The sequence below is a fragment of the Molossus molossus genome, unplaced genomic scaffold, assembly GCF_014108415.1.
Source record: "Molossus molossus isolate mMolMol1 unplaced genomic scaffold, mMolMol1.p scaffold_m16_p_15, whole genome shotgun sequence".
Classification (NCBI taxonomy): Eukaryota; Metazoa; Chordata; class Mammalia; order Chiroptera; family Molossidae; genus Molossus; species Molossus molossus.
This window is the reverse complement of record NW_023425350.1, coordinates 29,041,386-29,066,095: the sequence shown is the minus strand read 5'-3', so window position 1 is coordinate 29,066,095 and position 24,710 is coordinate 29,041,386. Positions and strand designations below refer to the sequence as shown.

Below are 24,710 nucleotides of genomic sequence, written 5' to 3'. Positions count from 1 at the left end.
TCATAATTATGGTTTGGAGATTTGCCAGAGAGCAAAACCACTTAGCATGCCATATTTAACAATGAACAGTTTTCTATGTTCATAATGGTCACTGTGCAGAGCAAATGGGCACCTTGAACGAAGGGTAGGGTATTTATGTGTGTGTATAAAATACCCCACACTACCTTAAACTGAGGCATGTCTGCAGGGAGGAATGTGGCACTTCCCTCTGCTCCGGTACCTGTTTATGAGTAAGTTGCAGAAAGGCTGCATACCCTGCCCCCAGCCCCACCTCCCTACAGTAAAAAAAACAAAATAGTTTAACCCAGACTATTCCAAACTTCTTTAATAGCCACATTTTTTTTTTCCCTCTTTGGTTGATTTTGGAGTTTGGACATTTTTGTTTTAAATTAACATTCTGGCCCTGGCCGGTTTGGCTCAGCGGTTAGAGCGTCGGCCAGCGGTCCAGAGAGACCCGGGTTCAGTTCCCGCTAAGGGCGCGTACCTCGGTTGCAGTTTGTCCCTGACTCTGGTTGGTCGTGCGGGTGGCGGCCGCTCGATGTGTTCCTTTCACGTTGATGTTTCTCTCTTTCTCCCTCCCTCCCACTCTTTCTGAACAAAAAATGGAAAAGATGTCCTCGGGTGAGGATAAAAAAAATTAACATTCTGCTCTGGCTAGTGTGTGGCTCCGTTGGTTGGCATTATCCTGTGTCCTGAAAGGTTGCTGGTTTGATTCCCGGTCAGGGCACATGCCTGGGTTGCAGGCTCCATCCCCAGTGTGGGGTGTGCAGGAGAGAGCTGATTGATGTTCTCCCATCAGTGTTTCTCTCTCTCTCCCTCCCTCTCCCTTTCTCTCTCTAAAATCAATAAACTAAGAAAAAAATAAGTAGGTAAATATCTACTAACATTCTCAAAAGCCAGTGTCTCAAGGAAATGATGGCCAAGGAGGGTAGGAAGCAGGGATTTACACCAGTGGGAAGATAGAGAGAACAAGTCCCAAGCCCCAAACAAGCCCATGATGAACATGAGTCCTGGAGCCCAGGTTTGTACATCAGTTTGGGACCCTGTCTCTGTGTCACTGTTTGTTCACTTACTCATTTATTGACAAATATTTGTCATGGGGGGAAATTGGAGAAGAATGGCTGCTGGGAAGAAAGTTCATCAGAACTGAACCTTAAAAATAGGTATAATTTCAGTGAGGAAGGATGGGGAGCATTCCAGAAAGACAGGGGTGGCTAAGGGTGAGACCTGCTTAGGAAAGGAATGAATCCGTATGGTACAAGCCTCCAGCGCATGAGTAGGGTGGGGTAGGATGAAGCCGGGATGCAGAGGAAGACCTTTGGATCAAGCAGGACTCCGTCACATGCAAAAGATGGTAAATCCAACCCAACCCGCGTCAGAACAGAGGGGTGTGTTGGGTCATATAAGTGAGAATTCTGGGGCTAGTGCCGGCTTCAGGTGTGCATAATCAAGGGCTCAAACAGTGTCCCAAGGACCTAATTTCTTGTCGTTTCTCTCCCTGGCTCTTAGGTTGGTTCTGTTTTCAAATAAGCTCTCATTTCCTTTAGAGTTGGAAAATGACTATAGCTGTTCCAGCTATATCTGTGTCACTGAAATCTCATTGCTTTGTAAATGGCTCTAGTGGGGGACCTGATGCCCTGATTGGCTTAGACCTGGGGCAGGTGTCCATGCCTGGAGTGGGGGGCAGGGTCAGCCCCACTCAAACCACATGGACCAAAATGTGTGGAGGGGCTGGCTTCCAGGGGGAGGTGGGGGTACTGCTGTCCAAAGAGGGTGAATGGAAGCTAGACCACAAAAATAATAGATGTCACTAAAATCTGGAGTGTTAGGCCACAGAATCTGGATACCATTTGCACAAGGGAAGCAGTAAAGATTTTTGAACAAATAAGTAATGTGATCAGAGCTATGCATTAAGATTAATTCTGTCACAGTTTAATAGCTGCCATGTGCTTGGCACATGCCAGGGGTGCAATAAATATATATTGAGTGAGAGATAAATGGATGGATTAGGGAGAGGACGAAATTAAAAGTAGGTAGCATTCTTGGGAGGCCATTGTGACAGTTTTGGAGGGAAGCTAGCAAAGGAAGTAACGAAGACTCATCAAGAAAACCAAGAGGCTCCATTGTCAAATAAGGAAAAACTACCAAGAGAACATGTCAGCCATGCCAAACACTGTCAAAAGGTCAGGTCAAGGAGGATGAGGACTGAGAAAATGTCATAAGAGAGTTGAGAGAGTGGATTCAGTAGTGGGAAGTGAGAAGCCAATTTCAAAAAGTTTAGAAGGAGGAGATAGGCAAATAGAGGGCCCCAGTGTGATCACTCTGTAACCCCATCTGTCTTATACCTCCCCCTTCAAACTCAGAAAAAAAGTGTTCCTTCACCTCCACACATTCTTCACACAGTACCTCATGCCATCTTTATGACCTTGACCCACCATGATGCCCTTTTCTCCGTGTGTCTTTAGGCTTTCCTTCTCCCTCTGCAGGGCTGCCTCTCATGTAAATATTTCTTTCTTTGTCCTAAAACCATATTTCCTAGACCCTGCTCTGCCTTCGGCTAATGTAAAAGAACCATTAGAAAAATTCTGAAGGTGGGGAGAACAGAAGTTTGAGTGTATGTTGAATGTCCCTTATAGAAGACAAGATTATCTGTAAGAATTCGTGGTGAGGGAGTAGGATATAGGGACAGGGAGAAAGCTGGAATAGTTTATATAAAGGTTCAGTCAGAAGTCACCAAAAAATGAATGAGAGGATTGCCAGGGGGGCAGTTAGAGGCCAGCTGACATTGAATAACATGAATTTATAGTCTAATCAGCACACTGCCTCTCTTCAACTAGAATCTGTAGCTGAGCGTGGAACAGTAGATTAGGGTTAGGGAGAGGTGGTTACAGAACACCGTTGAGTCTGTTAGCAGGTCAAGTTGACCAAGGGATTGGGGCTGGGAAGAGCATCACTGACCCAGGGAGTCCAGGATATGTAAAGAGAGGTAAGCAGTGGCCAAGAGAAGGGTCAGGGTCAAGGATGTGGTCAGGATTAGAGGACTGGGTAGTTTCAGTGGGAGAAGGAGAAAGGTAAAAGGTCGTATTAGGTATATTAGAGAGGTCATATAGTACAGGAGCTATAGTGTATAGACTATGTGGTTTAAATCCCATATCTTAACCTGTGTCTCTGCTCACCTCGTTTATAACATGGGGTTCATAGAACCTTAAAATGTCATTCTAATAATACATATGTAATTGATACATATTAAGAACTTATGATAGTGCTTACATATAATAAGTGCTCAATAAATGTTAGCAAGGATGGTGGTCATTTAAAAGGGATGAAAAAGCTTTACCCTGGCTAGTACAGCTCAGTGATTAGAGTATTGGCCTATGCACCAAAGGGTTGCGGGTTCGATTTCTAGTCAAGGGCATGCACCTGGGTTGCAGATTCGATCCTGGGCCCTGGCAAGTACACATGCTGGAGACAACCAATCAGTATGTCTCTCTCACATTGATGTTTCTCTGTCTCTCTCTCTCTCCCTTCCCCCCTCTCCCTTCCACTCTCTCTAAAAAGCAATGGAAAAAATATGGTGAGGATTAACAAAGGATAAATAAATAAAAGTGATAAAAAAAAGCTTAGAATTTGAGATCTTGAACTTGAAATAATTCTAAGTAATGACAGATTCTCAGATGCCATCATGGTTGTTGAGAGTAGAGTGAAATTGGAGATGGAGAGTATTGGAATTGAGATTGAAGAATGGTGAAACTGAATACTGGAAGGGACATCTTCATGGATGTTGAAGTCACCAGAGGGGTGGCAGTAAGTGTGTGTCTCAGTGAAAAAGGCCAGGTCTCTCGCTCAGGTTAACAGGAATGGGGAGGTGGTTAGGATGGACTTCGAAGGAAGGGAGATTGTTGAGTGAGGGGGAGAGGGCTATCTAAAATGGCAGGAGTGTGCTGATCTGGCTGAGTGAGACCGAGGGAAAGAAGGAACAGCCTCTACTGGAAATTTAGGAGTATGGCAGCCTCTGCCAGGACGAAAAGGAAAAATATGGAGAATTTGCACATAATAGAACAGATTTTGATTGAGAAGAGCTGTTTTTCATACTAACTTTTAAGGAAAACCACTCCCTGAGCCTGGGGGCAAGTCTGAATAAGCTTGAGGGTAGAGGAGGAAGTGGAAAGGTTTCTTAGGGTAGATTCCTGAGAAAGCCAATAGAAGGAGGCTCTGTTCCCTCACCTTGATTGTAAGATGTGCAAAATTAGACAGGCTGGCTCAGGACTGTGCGCTGGTGCTGGGCATGCCCCAACTGGACACCGCTCCCTGGCAGCCTGCCCACATCTCCCACTCTTGAGGGGAACACAGTTCTGCATGCACTTCCCAGGTAGAGGGACCAGGAGAGCTGGGCTGGGGGCTTCTGCTTTTAGAGAGCAGACAAATGGCTTTAAAGGGAAGGAAACAGGACACCAGCAAGCTTCTTGGCTGCATTCTCCTCCAAAAGCACTGCTCTGTAATGTAATTGTATTCGGACATTTTTTTTGCATGACGTCAGGGAATAGCCTCCCTTAAAAGCTTTCATGAAAAAGCACAACTATAAAACAGACTCAGGCAATGAAATAGAAACCAGACAAGTGGGTCTGTGTAATTTGGGTAAAGAGATTTCTCTTTGCAGCTTTGTGATCTGATCTCCACTCTTTGCATAAAACTCTATTTCATGGGGTCCGCTTACATATGAGTCTTACCTTGCAGGTGCTTTTAGATGTAAAATGTCTTGTTTTATTACTGAACGTGATGAGGTGCAGGAAAGCAAGGGCTCCCTCTTCAGTGGCTGAGACCGCCCTCCTAAGCCCATAACCTTTCTAGTCCTCCCAGTCCTAAACTGCTTGTCCTTGTGTGAGCCCAGCCCCATGTACATCTTCATCTCTTCACCCCTCACAGCCCTGCTCAAGGTGGTCTCTGGGAGATGTGTCCTGAGGAGTCATACTTGTTAAAGACGCACTTTCTTACCTACCTTTTTTTCTTTAAAGCCTCAGGGACACATAATTGAATTGCCCATCATCCTCTGTTCTTGGCACACTCTCTGACTCCACCCCAAGGAAATCCATTCTTTTCTCTATTTTTATTTTTTATTGAGGTGAAATTCACATAACATAAAACTAACCATTTTAAGGTATATAATGCAGTGGCATTTAGTACTTTCATAATAGTATGCAACCACCACTATCTAGTTTCAGAGCATTTTCATCACCACACACACGCCCCGTGTTCATTAAGCAGTCACGCCCTACCCTCCCTACCCTCCCAGCCCCTGGCAGCCACCGTCTGCTTTCTGTCTCCATGAATTTTCCTGTTCTGGGTATTTCGTGTAAGTGAATCATATACGACCTTTTGTGCCTGGTGTTTTTACTAGGCATAGTATTCGCATGGTTCATCCATGTTGTAGCATGGATCAGTACTTCATTTCTGTTTATGCCTGAGTAATTCTGTTGAATGGATATATCATATTTTGTTTGTGCACTCATCCACTGATGGACATTTGGGTTGTTTCTACCTTCGGTCATTGTGAACAGTGCTGCTATGAACATCCATGCTTTTGTTTGAGTAACCTGGTTTCACTTCTGTGAATATACCTAGGAGTGGACTTGCTGGATTATATGGTAATTCTATGTTTAACTTTTTGAGAAACCAGAGGTCTTTTCTTGGTGGACATTCTCTTTGGTCTTCTCTGACAAGGAATAGTAGGCGTACACCACCCCACACCCCTCTCCAAAACCTACCTCATTCTGCTAGATCTGGAAACACGCCGAAGGAATACAGTTGAACCAGCAGTCTCCATGGAAGTGATTAGGCCACCAAAGAGATGCTGGTAATCAGAAGAAAACCATTTTCCAGTATAACTTCATCTGGGTGGAGATAGGGAAGGTGTAGGGTGCTGAGAGGATTCGGGGCCACCAAGGGGAAGAACTGAGTGAGAAAGGAACTCAGTTGCCCAGAATGGAGGAATGTGTGAACCTGAAACACGATGGCTGGTGTGGCCAATGCACTAGTGACAGAAGTGGCACAAGAGAGCTGTGGACGTATTTATTCCTGTGACAGTGGGCACGGGAGCCAGGCAGAAAGAGCCTTTCATGCTAAGGACTTCGAACATTCAGGCTTTGAGGAGCCACTGAAGGTTTTTAAATGGAGGCTTTAGAAAGATCACCATGACCACAGGGTAGAGGATGGCTTGAAGAGAAGGAGACAAGACAGAAACAAGGAAGCTGGCTAGAAGGTTCCGTTTCTCTTAAAGGAAGACAGTGTGGGAGAACCTAGGAGTGACAGTGGATGGAGAGGCAGGTACAGTTCACTGTCAGGACAGCTATCTGTGCCTTGGGAGGTACAGGCAAGGACAGGTGCCCTGGGCAGAAAGGGCAGGAGGTAGCAGGAGAGAGGTCAGAGGGACCCAGGGGCTGCAAAGCACTGTGCACACGGCCAAAGATGCGATCGGATAAGAGGTGAGGAGGCTGGAAACAGGCCATCAGCTGCTGCTGGGGTGAGGACTAAATCAGAAATTCAATGTGAATATAAATCTTAATTATACCAGCTTTGATTAGTTTTCATCAAGAAACATTTTCCAGTGTAACTCCATCAAACCAATTTAATTCCTTGATCAATTTTCTATTATGGATCAGTTAAACCATTTCTAATGTTCTCCCTTATTTTTTTTTTTTTAATAGGATGTTTGTTTTGTTATTTTTTGTTTTGTAATCCTCACCCAAGGATATGTTTATTGATTTTAGAGAGAGAGGAAGGGGGGGTAGAGAGAGAGACATCGATGTGAGAGAGAAACATCTATCAGTTGCCTCCCATACGGGCCCTGCCTGGGAATCTAACTGCAGCCATTTTGATGTATGGGAGGGCACTCCAACCAGCCAAGCACCGGCTGGGGCTCCTTTATTTTCTTCAGTACCAACTCTTATGTGTAAACTTAACAATGAAGAGTTCGTTTTTGGTCAAAAAAAAATTTTTTTATCCTCACCCAAGGACATTTTTCCATTTTTTGTTCAGGTAGAGCGGGAGGGAGAAAGAGGGGGGGAGAGAGAGAGAGACATCGAGATGAAAGTGACACATCGAGTGGCTGCCACCCGCACGACCGACCAGGACCAGGGACAAACTGCAACCGAGGTACATGCCCTTAGCGGGAACCGAACCCGGGACTCTCTGAACCGCAGGCCGACGCTCTAACCGCTGAACCAAACTCGCCAGGGCTTGGTCAGAATTTTTAATCAGTAAGAGTTTTACCATCCGCACTTTAGACTGTTTGTTTTATTTTATAATGTGTGCACATCCCCCGTTATTATTATTTTCAGTTTTCAGTGTTACTAACAACTGACTTTTTTGGTCAGTTATGGTGAATTTTATCATGTGCTCTTTAGCTGTTGTTACTCACTTTTATGTTGACTGTTTTTACCAGTAACATTCATGGTAAGATCAAAACATCCTCAAGGTCAACTTGCTGCTTTTCAGAGCTCCTCTTCCTCCTAATCCCTCCTCCCACCCTCCGGCACAGGACCCATAACACTGCGATGCGGTTCGCACAGCTCATTTAGTCCATCCCGCAACGTTCGGCTCTTTCCCTTCTTCACTGGGAAACCTGGGAGTGGACTTAGTTTCAAGATACAAAATTCCCAGAAACTTTGAAATTACAGGCACTTATTTTGAGGACTGTTTATACATCTTAAAGTCACTTTGTGTGGCCCTGGCTGGTTTGGCTCAGCAGTTAGAGCGTCGGCCTGCAGACCGGAGAGTCCTGGGTTCAGTTCCTGCTAAGGGCACGTGCCTCGGTTGCAGTTTGTCCCTGGCCCTGGTTAGGGTCGTGTGGGTGGCAACTACTCAATGTGTCTCTCTCACATCGATGTTTCTCTCTCTTCCTCCCTCTCTCCCTCCTGCTCTATCTGAAGATAAATGCAAAAATAGCCCTGGCCGGTTTGGCTCAGCGGTTGGAGCATCGGCCTGTGGACCAGAGAGTCCCGGGTTCGGTTCCCACTAGGTGCACGTACCAAAAAAATATATATATATATGTATTATATATATAAAATATATATATATAAAATATATATATTAAATATATATAAGCCCTGGCTGGTTTGGTTCAGCGGTTAGAGCGTTGGCCTGCAGTCCAGAGAGACCCTGGTTCGGTTCCCGCTAAGGGCACGTGCCTCAGCTGCGGTTTGTCCCCGGCCCTGGTTGAGTCGTGTGGGTGGCAGCCACTCGATGTGTCCCTTTCACGTCGATGTTTCTCTCTCTCTCTCTCCCTCTCCCTCCCACTCTATCTGAACAAAAAAATGGAAAAATGTCCTCAGGTGAGGATAAAACAAAACAAAAATGTCCTCGGGTGAGGATAAAAAAAATTTTTTTTTAATCACTTTGTGTGTTTAGGAGTCATTTATACCTTGATTTGCTTATTATTGACCATGGACTGTTTTTATTCTGTTTAGAGCTGTAAAAGCCTGGGGGTGAGGAGGGGGTACCAGTAAGGGGCTTTCTGGATTCGGGATAAGGCTGGGAGATGGTAGTAGTCAAGCCCTCAGAAGAGAAAAGTTATCTTCCTGATTTTTTATGATTTCAGATTTCTAGTCTCAGTTACACTTCGGGACCATCTGCATCTACTACTTTCTGTATTCCACCCATATGTTGGGGGAGCTGGGCAGCCCCCCATCTTGAGTTCTGCTGTGTGTCCTGTTCCTGAAAATGCCGGTTGCTAATACTGGAATGGTTTTGTTCCTCGAGTGTTTGCAGACCTTCTTGTCCTTTCCCTTCAGACCTGAAGTTCTCCACCTCCAGACAGAAAGGGCCCTTAGCAAGCTGTTCCTCTCAGTGGCTCCTTCTCACCTGCCGCCACCTCTCTGCCCAGAGAGCTGTCAGGAGGGATTGCCTTCCAGAAGAAAAAGTAGAGCCCCAGGCCCCGGTTTCCTGGTGAACCCTGAACAGAGAGTGCCATCCACCCCGTACTGAACTGTTTACTTGAGGAGACTTCGCAGAAGGGATGGTTACAGGTGTGCAGGGTTGCGAGGGCTCGAAGCAGGGTTTCTCAGCCTCGGGACTATTGACATTTGGGGGAGGGGGCTGTGACGTGCATTGTATGATGTTTAAGCAGCATCCCTGATCTCTACCCACTCCATACCAACCAGTAGCACCACCTCCTCTGAACTATGACAACCAAAAATGTCTGCACATATTGACAAATGTCCTGGAGGGGTGGGGGTGAGGGGTGACAATATCATCTCAGGTTGAAGTTAAGAACTAGTAGGTGAAGGGAAGCAGTAAGTGATTAAGGCACCTAGGGACTAGCAAGGGTAGGACTCTGTTAGCACCCACCACCCTGCAGCTGAGAGGAGGGAATGGGGTTAGCACAACTGTGAGAGATGAACTGAGGGGTGCAGCACTTGCCAGAACCTTGATTACTTGCAGGAGAGGGTGCAGGAAAGAAGTACCCAACTTCTCTCTTCTCACCCTCCAAAATCTCAGTGTTCCCCTTCCATTAGGTGAATCCAGTTAAAGCCAGAGGGCAAGGAAACCTGGGTGGTGCTGTCCACAGAGGTCAACCACAGGAGCACTGACAGGACAGAGCAGGACAAAGAATGGATCTAAGGGGCAAACAAAATAGTTTATTCATCCAACCATCTGTTCGTTGAATACTAATGGGCAGCTTAGCAAATGGTCAAGAACACAGGCTCCAAGTCAGATACGCCTGGGTTTGTGTCTGGCCCTACCACAACCTGTGTGATTGATCTTGGCTGAGTGCTTCTCTGTACCTCAGTAACCTTGAATGTGAAATGGCAACAATAATGCTGTCTACAAATATGACCTGATTCTTGCCATCTTGGAGTTTTCCGTCGGGGAAACACGAGTCGTAAGTAAATTGCTTAGGACAAGACTCGAATCAAGTGTTAAGTGGGTGGCATCTGCTGTGTGCCCAGTGCTAGGGTTTGAGTACCCTGGGAAAAGCAAAGACACGGGGTTCAGCCACAGAATGCACCCCCTCACCATCTGCAAAGAGACTGAGCGCTGTGCAGATACAAGCAGAGAAAGGTCACAGAGGGCCAGAGAAATCCAGACACAGGACCTGGATTAAACGCTACTTGAGGGACAAGTAGGTCTGTCTGGCTAAGTCTGCATGGGGAGGATTAGACAGAGGGAATGGAAGTACATCAGAGCCCGAAGGGAGCCCCGAGAGCAGTGGGGGAGACTGGTGAGAGGACGCTTTGGCTGGGAGTCTGTGTTCTCTCTGTAAAGGTGAGGGGCTGGCTTGGGCCCTCATGCAGGGGTCTTCCTCAGCACCCTAGCATAGGAGCACAGACTCAAACGCCTGCCGGGGTGAGTGGGAGGCAGTAGGGTGGTCCCAGACTACACACAGATGCCTCCTGGGTGTGGCCACTGTTCGGCTCCAGGCACCTATTATCACATTAAAATGCAGATGCAGAGACACCAGGTTCTAATTTTCTGAATGTTCAAAAGATGCTAGAGATTTGGATTTTTATGAGAAATCTGATTTTTCAAAAACCATGTGAGCTGTCCCAAACTTGTGTGAAGATGGAACAGACCTTTTGCACCCCTCCAGATGCTTCTGATGGGCCCACGGGGCCCCAGAACCCCTGAGCTGTGTGTGTTTGCGGGGTTCTGCCTCCATGTGTGCTGGCTTTTAGACAACGGTTTCCAGGGCTTTACAACAGAAAGTAGGACAGGGACCCACCTGGGCCAAGGGAAGTTTGAATTCCCCTCCCCACTTAGCAGCTTGGCCGGTTGGGAGTGGCGGGAAGGCTGGCCACGGTCCAAGGGAACCGACTGAGAGCAGTGAGCGCTGCCCTGGCCCCTGGCCCCTGGCCCCTGGCCCAGTGCGTGCTGGGGCCAGGGTGCCCTTGGAGCACTGACCGGCACATTTGGTTCTTCTCTGATAAAATTTTTAGAATATTCAGATGAAGAAGAAAGACTAATACCACAAATACCCATGTTCCCCCACCAGGCTTCCTGCTTGTTCGTCAAAGCTAGAAGTGCCACCGCCTCCATTCATTAGGACACTGACCTTCCTCTGGGCCATCTGTCTTGGGTAGGAGTCACCTGAAGCTTTGTGTAGTAGCAGAGGCTGAGATGATGACCTTTGATGATAGAGTCACGAAGTCCTCTGGCGGATTGCCAAGCCAGGCTCTGGTGACCCTGAAGTGCAGAGCCTGGGTGCAGAGGGGGAGGGTGGAAGAGGTGGGCAGGGAGGCCCTGGCTGTCCCAGGAGAGCCCAGTGGCCAAGTCAGCAGCTGAGCCAAGCTTCAGTTCCCCAGGTGTTTCTCATGACTAATTAAAATACAAGCTCTCTTGCCCTGGCCGGTTTGGCTCAGCAGTTAGAGCGTTGGCCCTCAGACCAGAGAGTCCTGGGTTCAATTCCAGTCAAAGGCACGTACCTCGGTTGTAGTTCAGTCTCCGGCCCTGGTAGGGGTTTTGGGGGAGGCAACCAATCGATGTGTCTCTCACATCGATGTTTCTCTCTCTTCCTCCCTCCCTCCCTCTCCCTCCTCCCACTCTATCTGAAAATCAATGGAAAAATATCTTTGGGTGAGGATTTAAAAAAATAAAATAAAATACATGCTCTTGCCCTGCTGAGGGAAGTGAAGTCTATGGAGAAGATGGGAAAGAATGGAGTTTTCTGGAAACAGCCTAATGAAACCTTGAAACACATTTACTCACTAAGAAGGCAGCACAGAAACTCAATCACATGCTGCCTCTGCGTCCGCAGGCCTGCTCCAGCCCGCCTGCCCCCGGCTCACCTCTGGTTCGCCTCAAGACAGCCCTCAGCGGGCAGGTCTGACCTCCTGCGCCGCCCTTTCACCCGCTGGGTGTGGCCTCTGACCTGCCTGCCCGAGTGTCCCTCATGAAGCCTCCCTCCCCCCACTCCCCACACGGTTTTCCTTTTCTGTCTTTTCGGTACTGCTGCTGGTGGTATAATCAGTCCCTGTCATACACCATCTTGGACTGTTTCCTGACACGTTGTGTGGTCAGCTTGCCTCTGACTGAACTCTTCGCTCTCTAAGGAAGGGACTGGGATTTTCCTGTTCCTCATAGTGCTCCCCACACAGCTGACCAGTAAATACTTGGGAGGAGATAAAAGCTTGAGTTGATGGGTGAAGGGGTGGCTGGGTGGATGGAGAGTTGGTCAGATGGCGGCTTGAAGGGTTTTTCTACCCTCAAACAGGGTTCTGCAGGGCTTAAGGCAGGAGGACTCAGCCCGTCACCATTCCCTCGGCATGTACTGTGCTGACTCGACTGCTCGAGGGAAGGACTGGGAAGGAGACTTGACCAGAGGCCTTGCCTTCCAGGCATCTCCACCGTGATACTTTAGAATCAGGCTGTGCCATTAATCCATGCTCTGAATTGGTTTTCCAAGTTGACAACATGGGAAAAAATCAGTGTTGACATTTACATTTTCATCAGTAGAGTCGAAAATGGCCTCAAAGCCTGTGACTTGCCTGTCTACCTGCCTGGAAATGAATGACCACGTCTCTCAGTGGGGAGACAGAGGCTTGGACTTGCCGTGAAGCCTGGGTCTCCGGCTCCCGGCCCCACGGTGGGCCTCTTCATGCAGGGGGGAGGAAGAGTGCAGGGGAGCAAGGGAGAGGCTGGTAGCCCAGCATCTGCCTCAACAGGAGAGCCCTGATGTGGCCGGGGCAGTAGCAGGGGAACCTACACTGCAGCAGCCCTGATGCCTCTGGTCTGCTCCCTCCCCTGCACCCCGGTGAGTTATCCACTCACCAGCAGGGAAGGCCCAGGATTAACCAGTTCTAAATGCTCATTTGTTGGGTTTCCAACTCACTTGCAAATGACTGAATGTCAGTCCCCCTGTGTAGGCCGACCACAGATTGAGTGTGCACCCGCACACCTCACCATTGGAAGCACTCCCAGGGGGGTCTCGGGTGCTTTCCCCCTTGCCTTAGCTGTGTAGCCAGTGGGAGGTGTCATCCCCAAGATGGTTTATTCCTCCACACTGACCTCGCCCTCTCCTGACTCCTGCAGCTCCTGGGCTCTGCACCACTCCATGGAGCGCCTGGTGCCCTCACTGCTGCCGAGCGTTAGCCTTCCCTTCCCACCTGGGTCACCAGCTTCCTGAGGACAGGACACGTCAGCTTTCCCACGAGACTTAGTGCAGTGCTAGTCACACAGGAGGCCCTCAGCACCTGCTTCCGGACCCTCTGGCGCAGGGCCAGGCAGAGCCTCGGCTCCTCCAGGAGCCTCCTTGGGCTGCCTCCCACCTTCTGACCAGCCTGGGCCTGGGGCTGGGATGGGAGCTTGAAGCATTGGTCCAGGCTTCTCAAGTGGACTGTGAGCTCGTTCAGGGCGGGCACTGTGGTCAGCCCTCCTCCCAGCAACTGGGACTAACTTGGGCACATAGTGAGGTTTTTAAAAATTACAGCAGCTTTACAGAGATATGCCCTACACATACCATACAAGTCATCCATTTAGAGAGTACAGTTCAGCCCGGCTGGTGTGGCTCACTGATTGAGCGTCCACCCATGCACCAAGAGATTGCCATTTGGATTCCCAGTCAGGGCACATGCCCGGGCTGGGGGCCAAATCCCCAGTGGGGGGCATGCAGGAGTCGGCCAATCGATGTTCTCTCTCATCGATGTTTCTCTCTCTCCCTCCCTCCCTCTCTTTTCCTCTCTCTCTAAAATCAGTAAAGAAAAACAAATTTTTTGAAGCGTACAATTCAATGGTTTTTAGTATATTCATGGAGTTATACAACCATCACAATCGATCTCAGGACATTTTCATCACTCCGAAAAGAAATCCCACACCCTTTAGCATATACCCTTCATTCTCCCTTATTACTGTGCTGTGGCGGCTGTAACAGACTGCTACAACCTTGACGGTTTAAAACAACAGCAGTTAATATCCCACAGTTCCAGAGGCCAGAAGTCCAAAACGAAGGGGTGATGGGGCACTCCCTCCGCAGGCTCCAGGGAAGAGTCCCGCTGGCCTTGCCTCTTCCAGCGCCTGGAGGCTGTCGTCACTCAGGCCTCTGCCTCGTCTTCGCTCCTTTGTGTGTCTGGGTCAAACCGCCCTCTGCCTCTGTCTTACTAAGACATCTGTGATGCCATTTAGGGTCCACCCAGATCACGCAAGATTATCTCCTCATCTCGATGTCATCAACTTAGTCACACCTGCAAAGACCCTTCCTCCAAGTAAGGTAACCTTCCCAGGTTCCAGGGACTTGACATTGGATATCTTTCAGGAGGCCACTTTCTCAGCCTTCCATACTCCCCATGTCCCCAGCCCAGATGTAATATACATACATACCATGAAACACACCATATTCAAGCGTACATGTGTTCAAATTTTAGTATAGTCATAAGGTTGTACAACCATTACCTCTATCTAATTCCAAAACATTTCATCAACCCAAAATGAAACACTGTATCAACAGTCATTCCTCCTTTTCCCCATTCTCCACCCACTGGCAACCACTAATCTGCTTTTTGTCTCTCTGATTTGCCTGTTGTGGACATTTCATACAAGTGGAATTATACAATATGTGGTCTTTTGAATCTGGCTTCTTTCATTTAGCAAAACGTTTTCAAGGCTCATCTGTGTTGTAGCATGTACAGTACTTCATTCCTTTATGGCTAAACAGTATTCCATCGTATGGCCATACCACATTCATTGGTTGACGGATCTTTTTGGTTGTTTCCACTTATTGGCTCTAACAAACAATGCTGTTCTGAACATGCATGTACATTTTTTTGTGTGCGCATATGTTTTTTATTTCTCTTAGTTGCATGCCCACGAGTAGGAGAAACTTGGAGACTGTTTTCCAAAGTGGGTGCACCATTTAACATTTCTACCAACACTGCATGAGAGTTCTGGTTTCTTCACATCTTCACCAAAATGTATTACCTGTCTTTTTATTATAGTTATTCCAGTGGTTTTGATTTGCATTTTCCTGATGGTTAATGATGCTAATCATCTTTTCATGTGCTTACTAGTCATTTGTATATCTTCTCTGGAGAAACATCTATTAAGATCCCTTGCACATGTTTTAGTGGGTTATTTTTTATTATTATTATTGGGTTTTAAGAGTTTTTTATGTATTCTAGATCCAAGGCCCTTGTCAAATATAGGATTTGCAAATATTTTCTCTAATTCTGTGAGTTGTCTTTTCACTTTCTTAATGATATTCTTTGACACACAAAAGTTTCCATTTTGGTGAAGACTAATTTTTCTTTTATTGCTTGTACTTTTGATGTCATATTTAAGAAACCATTGCCTGCCTGCCTGCCGGTGTGGATCAGTAGTTGAGCGTCGACCCATGCACAAGAGGTCATCGGTTCGATTCCTGGTCAGGGCACATGCCCAGGTTGTGGGCCCGATCCCCAGTGGGGGACATGCAAGAGGCAGCCAGTCAGTGTTCTCTCTCATCCATGTTTCTCTCTCTCCCTCCCTCCCTCTCTCTCTAAAATCAATAAAGAAAAAAATTAAAAAAGAAACGACTGCCTCAATACAAGATCACAAAGCTTTACCCCTATGTTTTCTTGTATGAGTTTTATAGTTTTAGCTCTTAAATTTCCATTTTTGATACATTTTGAGTTAATTTTGTAAATGTTGTGAGGTCGGGGTCCAGTTTCATTCTTTTGCATGTGGCAATTCCACTTGTTGAAAGGACTGTTCTTTCCCCACAATTAACGGCTGGGGCACCCTCGTCAAAAATTGATTGACTGTAAGTGTGAGGATTTATTTCTGGATACTCAGTTCTATTCCATTGATCTCTATGTTTCTGTCCTTATGCCATTACCATGCTGTTTTGATAACTCTGAGTTTTGAATTAAGGAATTGTGAGGCCACTGGTTTTGTTAGATTTTTTCAAATTGTTTGCCTGTTCTGGACACACAACAGGTGCGCCAGACACACTGTTGCATGGTCACTTGCTTATTGCCTTGATGGACTGGCGAGCCCGTGAAAGCCTTGCTGGCCTTCATAGTTGGGTGAGAGTTTTCTCCCTACTCTTCAGCCTCCCCTTAACAAGGCATTTGGCCAGCAGAGATTGGACTGTTCTGACTGAGCTGCCTTAGTCCAGGGCAAGGTGGTGAAGGAGGGAACTCAGTGGGATGCATGTGGCTAACCGCCCTCCCACCCATCCCAGCTTGCTTTCCCCTTTGCTCCTCGTCTCCCAGGGTCAGGGTTCGGGTGGTTGTAATTCCCTCGGGCCCACTTCCAGCCAGCACACCAGCTCTCCTCTTACACCTCTGTTCCTCCCATCACTCTCCTGCCACCTCCTAGCCGTGATTCATGGCAGAATGGTGCAGGAGGGTATCTTCCCGGGCAGGGCAGGTTGGCAGTCTGGCCTTCCTGGTGGCATCTTTGATCAGCTCCTTGTGTCCTTGATGGACCCAATAGCAGTGTTGCCTGAGCTGCAGGCACTGATTTGGCTGGTACATGAAAGTTTTTTCCTTCCCTGTGGGCCTTTCAGCCCTTGCCTTAAGGAGACAATAAAAAAAGAAGGGGGGGGGTGCATCAGAGGCCAGATGTTTTAGAATAAAGGCTTCAGGATAAGCTGACCTGCTGCTGGTGCCACAGTAAAGGACTTACAGCTTTTACCTTTTTTTTTTTTTTTTTCAAAATACGGCCCTCAGCTAGGAACTTTTTTAATGACTAAAAGTGATAAAGCCAAGTCTGACTTCTTCATCTCCATGGGGTGCAGGGAGTGTTTCTCCGTTGCCTCCGTGCAGGGTAGGGGGCAGCCTGTGCATGAGGTCAACTTGGCTCAGTGCCACCATGACTGACCGTGTGGACTTGGACCTGTTTACCCAACTGCTGTGAGCATAGCTTCCTCATTTGTGTAATAGGGACACTTCCCTCGTGGTGGGAGCAATTAGGGTTCAATAGAAGGAAGGTGTTCGTTATTATCAACAATAATACTAGTTAGCCATTTATTGAATGCCTTCTTTGTGGCAATCCCTGTGTTAGTGTTCAGACCAAATCCAGTGGGTAAGGAAAGATTTCTTGATCTCGGAGCGATGAATGGGAATATTCTGAGCATCTGCTCTTTGTTTTATCCAATACTGGTCTTCATGTGTATGTTTAATTCTGTGAGGTTTAAAAGATACCAATTAATTCTACCTCCTCCTCCTCCCCAGACAGAGTCTGAACCAGTTGAGAACTACACAGAGGAGTCAAGTAGAGATAAAAACAGGAAATGTATTGTAGGTGAAGACTGGACCAACACCTGACTCAAGACTTACAGCCAAGATGCACCTTCATACACACCCCTTTTTCCGTTTCCCAGTTTAAAGCCTGGGTCCAGGCTGCAGAGCCCCTGTATTGGGAGCAGGGGCACTACGGGGCAGGTGTCCTGGGGGTTCATTTGTAACATCTGAATGTGGTAACATTGTTTCTTTGGCTGCTTCCTGAGCCCAGGCTCTGCTCTGTGCGCTCAGTAGTCCTGGCCCTGCTGGAGGCCAGCAACCCTATCTCATCATAAAGATGCTGAGAACCCTGGAATGTGGTGCTAAGTCTCCCAACCGTGCTGTGCATGCACCATGAGACTTGTTGTCAATGCCAGTTTCTTTATAGTGACTTAAAGCTCTGTGACCACACACAGGGGATTAACCCATCTGAGCCCTGGATTCCTCCTGTGTGGAATAAGGATGGTCATACCCAACCCATAGAATGTTGAAGGACTGGAGACAAAGTACCTGGTCGGGCCGAGCACGTAATTGGCCCGAGCCTGGTTCAAGCCCATGAGGAACTCAGCCTTCCGTTCCAGACGCTGAGCTTCTCCCTATGCGCTAAGCATGTCTCTTTTGGGGCCAAATGGTCGTGGACAAGTCTGTGGGCTGCAGTTGGAAATATAGATTTGGGAAAGACAAGGTCTCAACAGAAGTGGGTTATTGAAAACCAAGCATTGGTACATGGATGGATCTACAGAGGTTCATTGGGTGGTGGGATTCCAGTCCCATGTTTCAGACCTCCTGCAGATTGGGGTGCGAGGGGCGGGGTTGTTTGCAGAAGTGCCAGCGCCCTGAGCCTCCCTTAAACCCATATTTAGGACTGTCTCAGGCAAAATGGTGAAGTAAGCACCCACTTCCTCTTTCAGCACCCTTCACCCAGCCAGCTTGGAAAACGAGTGTCTGAAAAAAGAATTCACTCTATGAGAGGGCCGCCAAGTCTGAGTAATGCCCGCCCACCGCCTGTGCAGCCTGTGAACTGCAACCCGATGTCTTTACACTTCTAGATGGTGGGCAAAGTTAAAAGAAGAATATTTTGCGATATGAAATTCAAATTGTATGGGACATAAAGTTTTATTGGAACATGGCCACAACCATTTGTTTACATATTGTCTATGGCTACTTTTCAGCAGAGTTGAGTAGTTGTGACAGTCGAAAATATTTACTCTCTGCCCTTGAAGAACAAGATGCCCTGCTCTGAGATGTTAGGGATTCTGTGTGTTATGTGCCCAGCGGGGTTTGCTGCTGGAGGAAGGGGCAAACCAATGGAATCTGGGCGTCGTGGCAGGGCTGCAGAGGAGACTCTGGGTGGGAGCTTTCCCGATAGTCTTCCAGTTACACGAGACAGGCCTAAGGGAGCTAAATGTCCGGGGCTGCTCCTGTCCACCCAGTTACACGAGACAGGCCTAAGGGAGCTAAATGTCCGGGGCTGCTCCTGTCCACCCAGTTACACGAGACAGGCCTAAGGGAGCTAAATGTCCGGGGCTGCTCCTGTCCACCCAGTTACACGAGACAGGCCTAAGGGAGCTAAATGTCCGGGGCTGCTCCTGTCCACACTGAGAGAAGCACATGGAATGATGGGGTTCAGGCCTGTGACTCTAGCTGTGTAGACAGAACTCAGAAGTGGATTAATAACCTTGAGGGAGCCTCGCACACCAGCTTCCCTGCCAGGCTGGTGGCAGTGGTTTCCCCTGGGGCCCTGCAGAGCCTCCCTGGGTTGGCCCTGAGCAGTACATTCATCTCTTGCCTCTCTTGTTTCCACAGAATTTGCCTTTTGTCAGGTGGATGCCTCCATCGCCCTGGATATGGCCCTGGCTGTACTGTGTGACCTGCTCCAGCAGTGGGACCAGCTGGCCTCCGGACTCCCAGTCCTGCTGGGATGGCTGTTGGGAGAGGGCGATGACCTCATGGTCTGTGTGGAGTGTGAACATCAGGTAGTCCTGGGTGGCAGGGCAATGGGGGTGAGGTGGAGTGTCCTAAACCCACTGGATACAGCACTTACAGGCTCACTGGGCCTCATGTACCTGCTGAAATATCCTCTGGGTGCTCAGGGCAGTAACTCATTAGGAAACTCCCCAGATGACCACGGCAGCCTGCTGGGGCAGCTCCCGTGCTGGCTTTTGGGGTTCTGGCTTTTGGGGTTCTGGCCTACGGGGAGAGAGGACTTTGAAAGAGGCTTCTTCGAAGTTGAGCATTGAATTATGGAGAATCTTAAGTCAACAGTGGAGCCAGGGGCTCCCCATGGTGAGGTCTCAAGGTGAAACATTTCCAGAGCATCAGGGTCTTCCAGGGTATTTGCTGACTGAAGAAAACAATTAGCCCCTCCAGGTGGGAGGCTAGTCAACATGCAGGAAAACCAAGAACTAAGACAAGCAGCAAAAGTATCTTGAGAACGTAAATCCATATCCTCCAGTGTCTGACTCAGATGACCTTCTTGGCATCACCAGCAGGCTGAGAGTTCAAAAAGCAGCCTGTTTATGGGAAATTGAGAAACAAGATAAAGTGTCTGTGATAAAATGACCTTGAAAATCCCAGCACTATAGAAATTTGATTTCATACTCAGAGACTAGCGTCTCATGTTTGGGAATTTGTTCTTTGTTCTGCTGCTGAGAGTTCCCTTCCTCCCTCTAGGTGCACCTTTAGGTCTAGGGCCCATCCCCATGTTGAGGTCCCCTTTTCAGCACCAGGCCCCCAAAATATCTTGGCTTGGAACCATAAACACATCTTTATCAAAGGTCATGTTAAGTCCGGAGAAAAAAAATTCCTCTCTGGTAGAGAAGTACAACGAGTGAAAATAGAAGGTGACCTTCAAGGCTGCAAGTGGTGTGTATACGCTGGTGTTGACAGGCCAGAGTGGGCCCTCTCTCAGTGGGGGAGGGGACACACCTTTTCTGCATCTGGTAGGACTCTGATCTGGACTGGGATTTGCAAACATCTCCTGTAAGGTGGTCTTCGGGCTTTCCATTTCATTTAGGTGGAAGAAGACTACCTGTTTGAAAAAGCAGAAGTCAACTTTTGGGCCGAGACCCTGATCTTCGTAAAACACCTCTACAAGAACCTCTACTGTCTCCTCTCCAAGTCCAGCTGTTGTCCCCTCAGCCCTGAGAGCCTCCGTCATCTTCAGAGGACAGCATCAGAGCAGTGCCACCTCCTTTCCCAGCTCTTCAAGGAGCTGCCCCCAGCTGCTGAGTTTTTGAAGACAGGGGAGTTTACGAGGCTGCGCGTGCAGGAGGAAAGGACTTTGGCTTGCCTGCGGCTGCTGGTCTTTCTGGAAGGAAAGCAAGGGGACAGCACCCTAGGGCTCAGTGCCTCAGACCCTCCAGCAGAAGCAGATCAGCCACCTCTTCCAGGAACAGAAATGGCTTGTTGAAGAAAGAAGACTTGGGCGGGTGGAGGTGGATTAGTCCCCACTAAACCTGCAGGAAATGTATTGAACATAAATTCAAATATTTTTTTTCCCTTCATACCTCCCAGACTTCTATGAGTCTAGTCTTCCTACAGAGGAGTTTTTCTTCAGTTCACTCATTTAAGGCAGCCTGGTTTATTGCAGCTACTGTAGGAAGTGAGGCTACCACGTTGAATATTTACTCTGTTCCCAGGTGCAGGCCACCTGTGGGCCTGAATTAGCCTTTTTTTTATCCCCCAGGACCTCTAATGTCCAGCCATAGCCAAATTGCATTTTCTATGAATTGACTGCACAGAATTGGGTTTTGACACATGATACGCCCACCCCCCTCTCCACCCCCGCCCTTGTTTTTGGCTGGATGTAGGAGCTGGATTCATTGGCAAACAGCCCATTTGGTCAGAATTCTACATTTTATTCTATTTGAGCTAAAGCAGAAATATGTTCCAAATGTTGGATGGATCCTGAGAGTATTAAGGATCAACTTCATACAAACAGTGTTGTTTTTTTTTATTGCCTGCATGTGTGAGTCCTGAGTGACCTACACATGCCATCCTAATTCTTAAAAGAGCCATTGAGAACTCCTACCCCAGAAAAAAGTGTTTGTGCTAATGCTGGGATACCTGATTTTGCCTCCCAATGAAAGCATAGCCTCTTGGCTGTTAAAAGGAACCTGGGGAAAGGAGAGACAGAATAAATGATGTATTTGATGCCTACACTGTTTACCATCATTTTCTTAGTGACAGTACAAAAAGTTTCTTATTTAGGATGCCAGAAAATACATTTATCCATTTCAATAATTGAATCTAGAAACCTTAAGGGTTTTCTGCCTTTCCAAGCCCAGTCCTTTTCCTCAGATACCCAGCAGGTGTCACTCTTGCACACATTTTGCCGCTGGTCCTGTTTTTCATTGACTTCCCATTTTTAATTTGTAATTTCAAAGTAAGTGTAACCCACAGGTGTGTTCTTGAAATTCATAGCTTGGGTGGGTCATAGCCTCATCCACATTCCTTTTTCGTCCTGGTTATCTGAAAAGGCCATTTCATCAATAGTATATAAACTTGGTCCAGCTTTTAGGATCTGTAAATATTTTAAAATACTTCTTAGGTGAGCAGTCACTTAGAATTGTATTTTTTGATGTTTGAGGGTCTGAAGAGGCAGTTTAGAGGAGAAAGAGTTTGATATGATCATTTCCTACTGCAAAAAAGGCTTATATTTCAGATATAATTTGTCTCTCTTTGAAAGAAAACCACCTAACACTAAAAAGAGCCATACTAGAAGTATAAAGAAAGGGCTCTATAGGAAGAGGCAGGGAAAAAAGTTAGTGTCCAAAGTTTTGTCCTAAAGAGAACAGGAAATCCCTGGGTGGTTTTGCACCATTCAAAATGTAGTTTATTGATTTTTTTTTTTTTTTTTAGTTTAGTTTTGTTTTTGTGATCCTGAATTAGTTACCTGGTTAGGCATCTGTGTAGCTCACACACACTTGATGGAAAGTTGCCAACCTAACTTTTCTTTTGTTTGGAGAAGAACTGGCTGGTGAGAAGTCAGGGAATTGTTGGCATAATATGCTGATAACCATGGTAGAATATTATGAAACTGGCCCCAGCAAAGTCCAGCGTTCTCTTTTCTCTCCATTTAGAATGAAATAAAAGCAGTTACATGTTTTACACCAGCAGGTGCCCTTACCAAAGCATGTACCATAGCACGTTTATATGTTATCTCCACAATCCTTCTACCAAGCTTGCAAAGTGGGTGTTTTCATAGCTGTTGAATGGGAGGAATTGCCCCAGGTTTTGATCTTAGCTGGCCATGGCCAGCCGGAAAGGGCAGGAGGGGCAGATGTGTCACTGGTTTTCTATCTGAAATCTTGTTGCTGACTTCCAGCAGCAGCAGCTAGGGAAATGGCTATCTCACACTTGCCTGATTCCCAGGGAAACTAAAGAATACCCTACTGTCAGGGCCACCCTCAAATTGTTTGGGTCATCTCAACAAAGAACAAAACAGAACAGTCAGGGTTCTTGGAGTGTCAGCCACAGAAGCCCAGCCCTGTCTCGGGGCCAGGGTAGGCTGGGTCAGTCATAAGAAGGAAGCAGCCACCTCTTCTAAGGTCACTATCCTAGATTTCAAGATTTGGTGCCCCAAGCTCTGCATTCATGACTCTGTGGACCTCTAGCCATCTGGCCATAGTCCAGAGACCTGGCTTCCTCTGTTTTTATGCTTTGTAAATTTAATAAATAAGATGAATTATACTTGTTTATTATTTGAACACCTTTAACAACTTATTTGCACCTTAACAAAGGTGAGAGATGAGTAAAACAGGAATTCTTTTGTCTTACCAGAAAACTCAGGTACCAGAGCACTTGATACTTGGTACACAAAAATTATGTGATTTGCCTAAAATCACATTGCTTGTAAGGGGCAGGGTCTGAACTACAAGCAGGGTTTCTGATCCTAAAGGGCAGGTGTAGGGGGAGTACAGCAGTGGGCACTGTATTCAAGCCAAACTGGATGGAACAAGTCCAATTCCCTCATTGACAGGCCTAGCTCGTTCCTTTCCAGGTTAGCTTAGAGAGGAAATGAGCACCTAATGGAAATGAAGGCAAGGAAACATACGAATAAGATCAATTTGGGAAGGGGGCTTGGGTCCGGTAGCTTCCTTCCCAGACACGTAGGGAATCTTCCAACTGAAGCCCAACTGCGGCCTCGGCTGCCAGGTGTGCAAAATCATGGACCTGGCTCCAGCCTTTTGGCAGCATACTTATAGATAGGGAGTGACAAGTGTCCTGCATCAGGCTCTGTATCTGCCAGAGTGGGACTGTCAACGGCTTTAGCCTCACTGGGCACTAGGGGGGGGTGTCTGTCCCATAACCGGAGGGTGACTGGAGCAGAGCATTTCCCAGCACAGGCGTTTGGGGGGTGGGGCTGGCCAGAAAAAATAGGGGCGAGCCCATCATCCGAGTCCTCGGTGCCCAGCCCTGCCTGGCCACGAGGTCAGCCTCAGCCAGAGCCTGGGACTCACAACGAGCTAAGGCGGGGCGCGGCTCCCCCAGTGGCCGAGGAGGGAAGGGGCTTGGAGGGCGAGCCAGGCCAAGGCTTCGGCGGGCGGGGAGCCTGGCTGGTAACTACACCCCAACTCCCGGGAGAGGTGGGGAAGGCCGGACAGACCAACAAACGGGGTGGCAAGAAGTCGCCTCCATGCCTACGCGGCTCTACCGACCTTTCCTCCTGTCCTCTCAGTAGACTCCCCCGCCCGGGACGCCCCGCGCCACTCCGCGCCTTTGGCCCTGGCTCAAGGTCTTGTGATGTGATTAGCAAAGCCAGCGCCTTGTCCTCAGACACTCAGCCCAGCCCGGCAGGCCCAGGCGTTCAGGCCCTGTTTACTGCAGCCTGGGCGGGGAGGGGGGCGGAGAAAGCAGCCCAGGCTCCTCCTGGCGAAACTGCCGCGGCTGCCGCCCGCGTGGCCGCTCCCGCCCCCACCCCCACCGTGTCTCCACGTGCAGTCGGGATGGAGCCTCCACCCACCAGACCTAGGCCCAGAGCCCGCACCCCAACCCGCCCCCCGGCCGCAGCACCCTTTGCAAGCCAATCGAGCCGCGCGAACGGTTGCAATGTTCTTGCATTTTGCAATTCCCGCGCCCAGTATTAAACCCAGGGTGGGAGATAAAAGCAACGTAATTTCGCCGAGCAGGATCGGGCGGGGAAAGACACGTCCAGAGCTGCAAAACCCCGGCCACGTTAAACGTGCTGGGGATTTCCAACAGTGCAGCCCCAGAAGAGGGGAGCCGTATCTGCCCACCGCCACCTAACAGCACCCATGTAGGCCGAGCTCTCCAAGCCACCCGGAGCGCCCCGGCAGCCTGCCCCGCCCCGAGGCTGCTTTGCCCCCTCCCGCAGAGGAAAAAAATTGGCGGCAGCCAATGGGAGGCCAGGAAGGCGCCTGACGTCGGAGAGCCTCCGGGCGGCGTGTTGCCTGGAGACCCCAGCGGGGTGAGCGCTCTGTCCCCTCCCCCGGCACGCCCGTCCTGCGGCTGCCGCGCGGCTCTATATAGGGCGCGAGCTCGCCGGCCGCCGAGTTC

General features: G+C 48.3%; 1 protein-coding gene across 1 annotated transcript in view; it reads left to right on the top strand.

The window, feature by feature from the left end:
* The window catches only part of THADA (THADA armadillo repeat containing), a 323,998-nt gene extending 302,318 nt beyond the window's left edge, over positions 1 to 21,680 (top strand). The window contains exons 37-38 of the mRNA XM_036262631.1: positions 18,996 to 19,165; positions 20,206 to 21,680. Of these exons, the coding sequence (XP_036118524.1) occupies positions 18,996 to 19,165; positions 20,206 to 20,601 (566 nt within the window). The 3' untranslated portion in view covers positions 20,602 to 21,680. The remainder of the gene's footprint in view (positions 1 to 18,995; positions 19,166 to 20,205) is intronic.
* Positions 21,681 to 24,710: the final 3,030 nt, after the last annotated feature.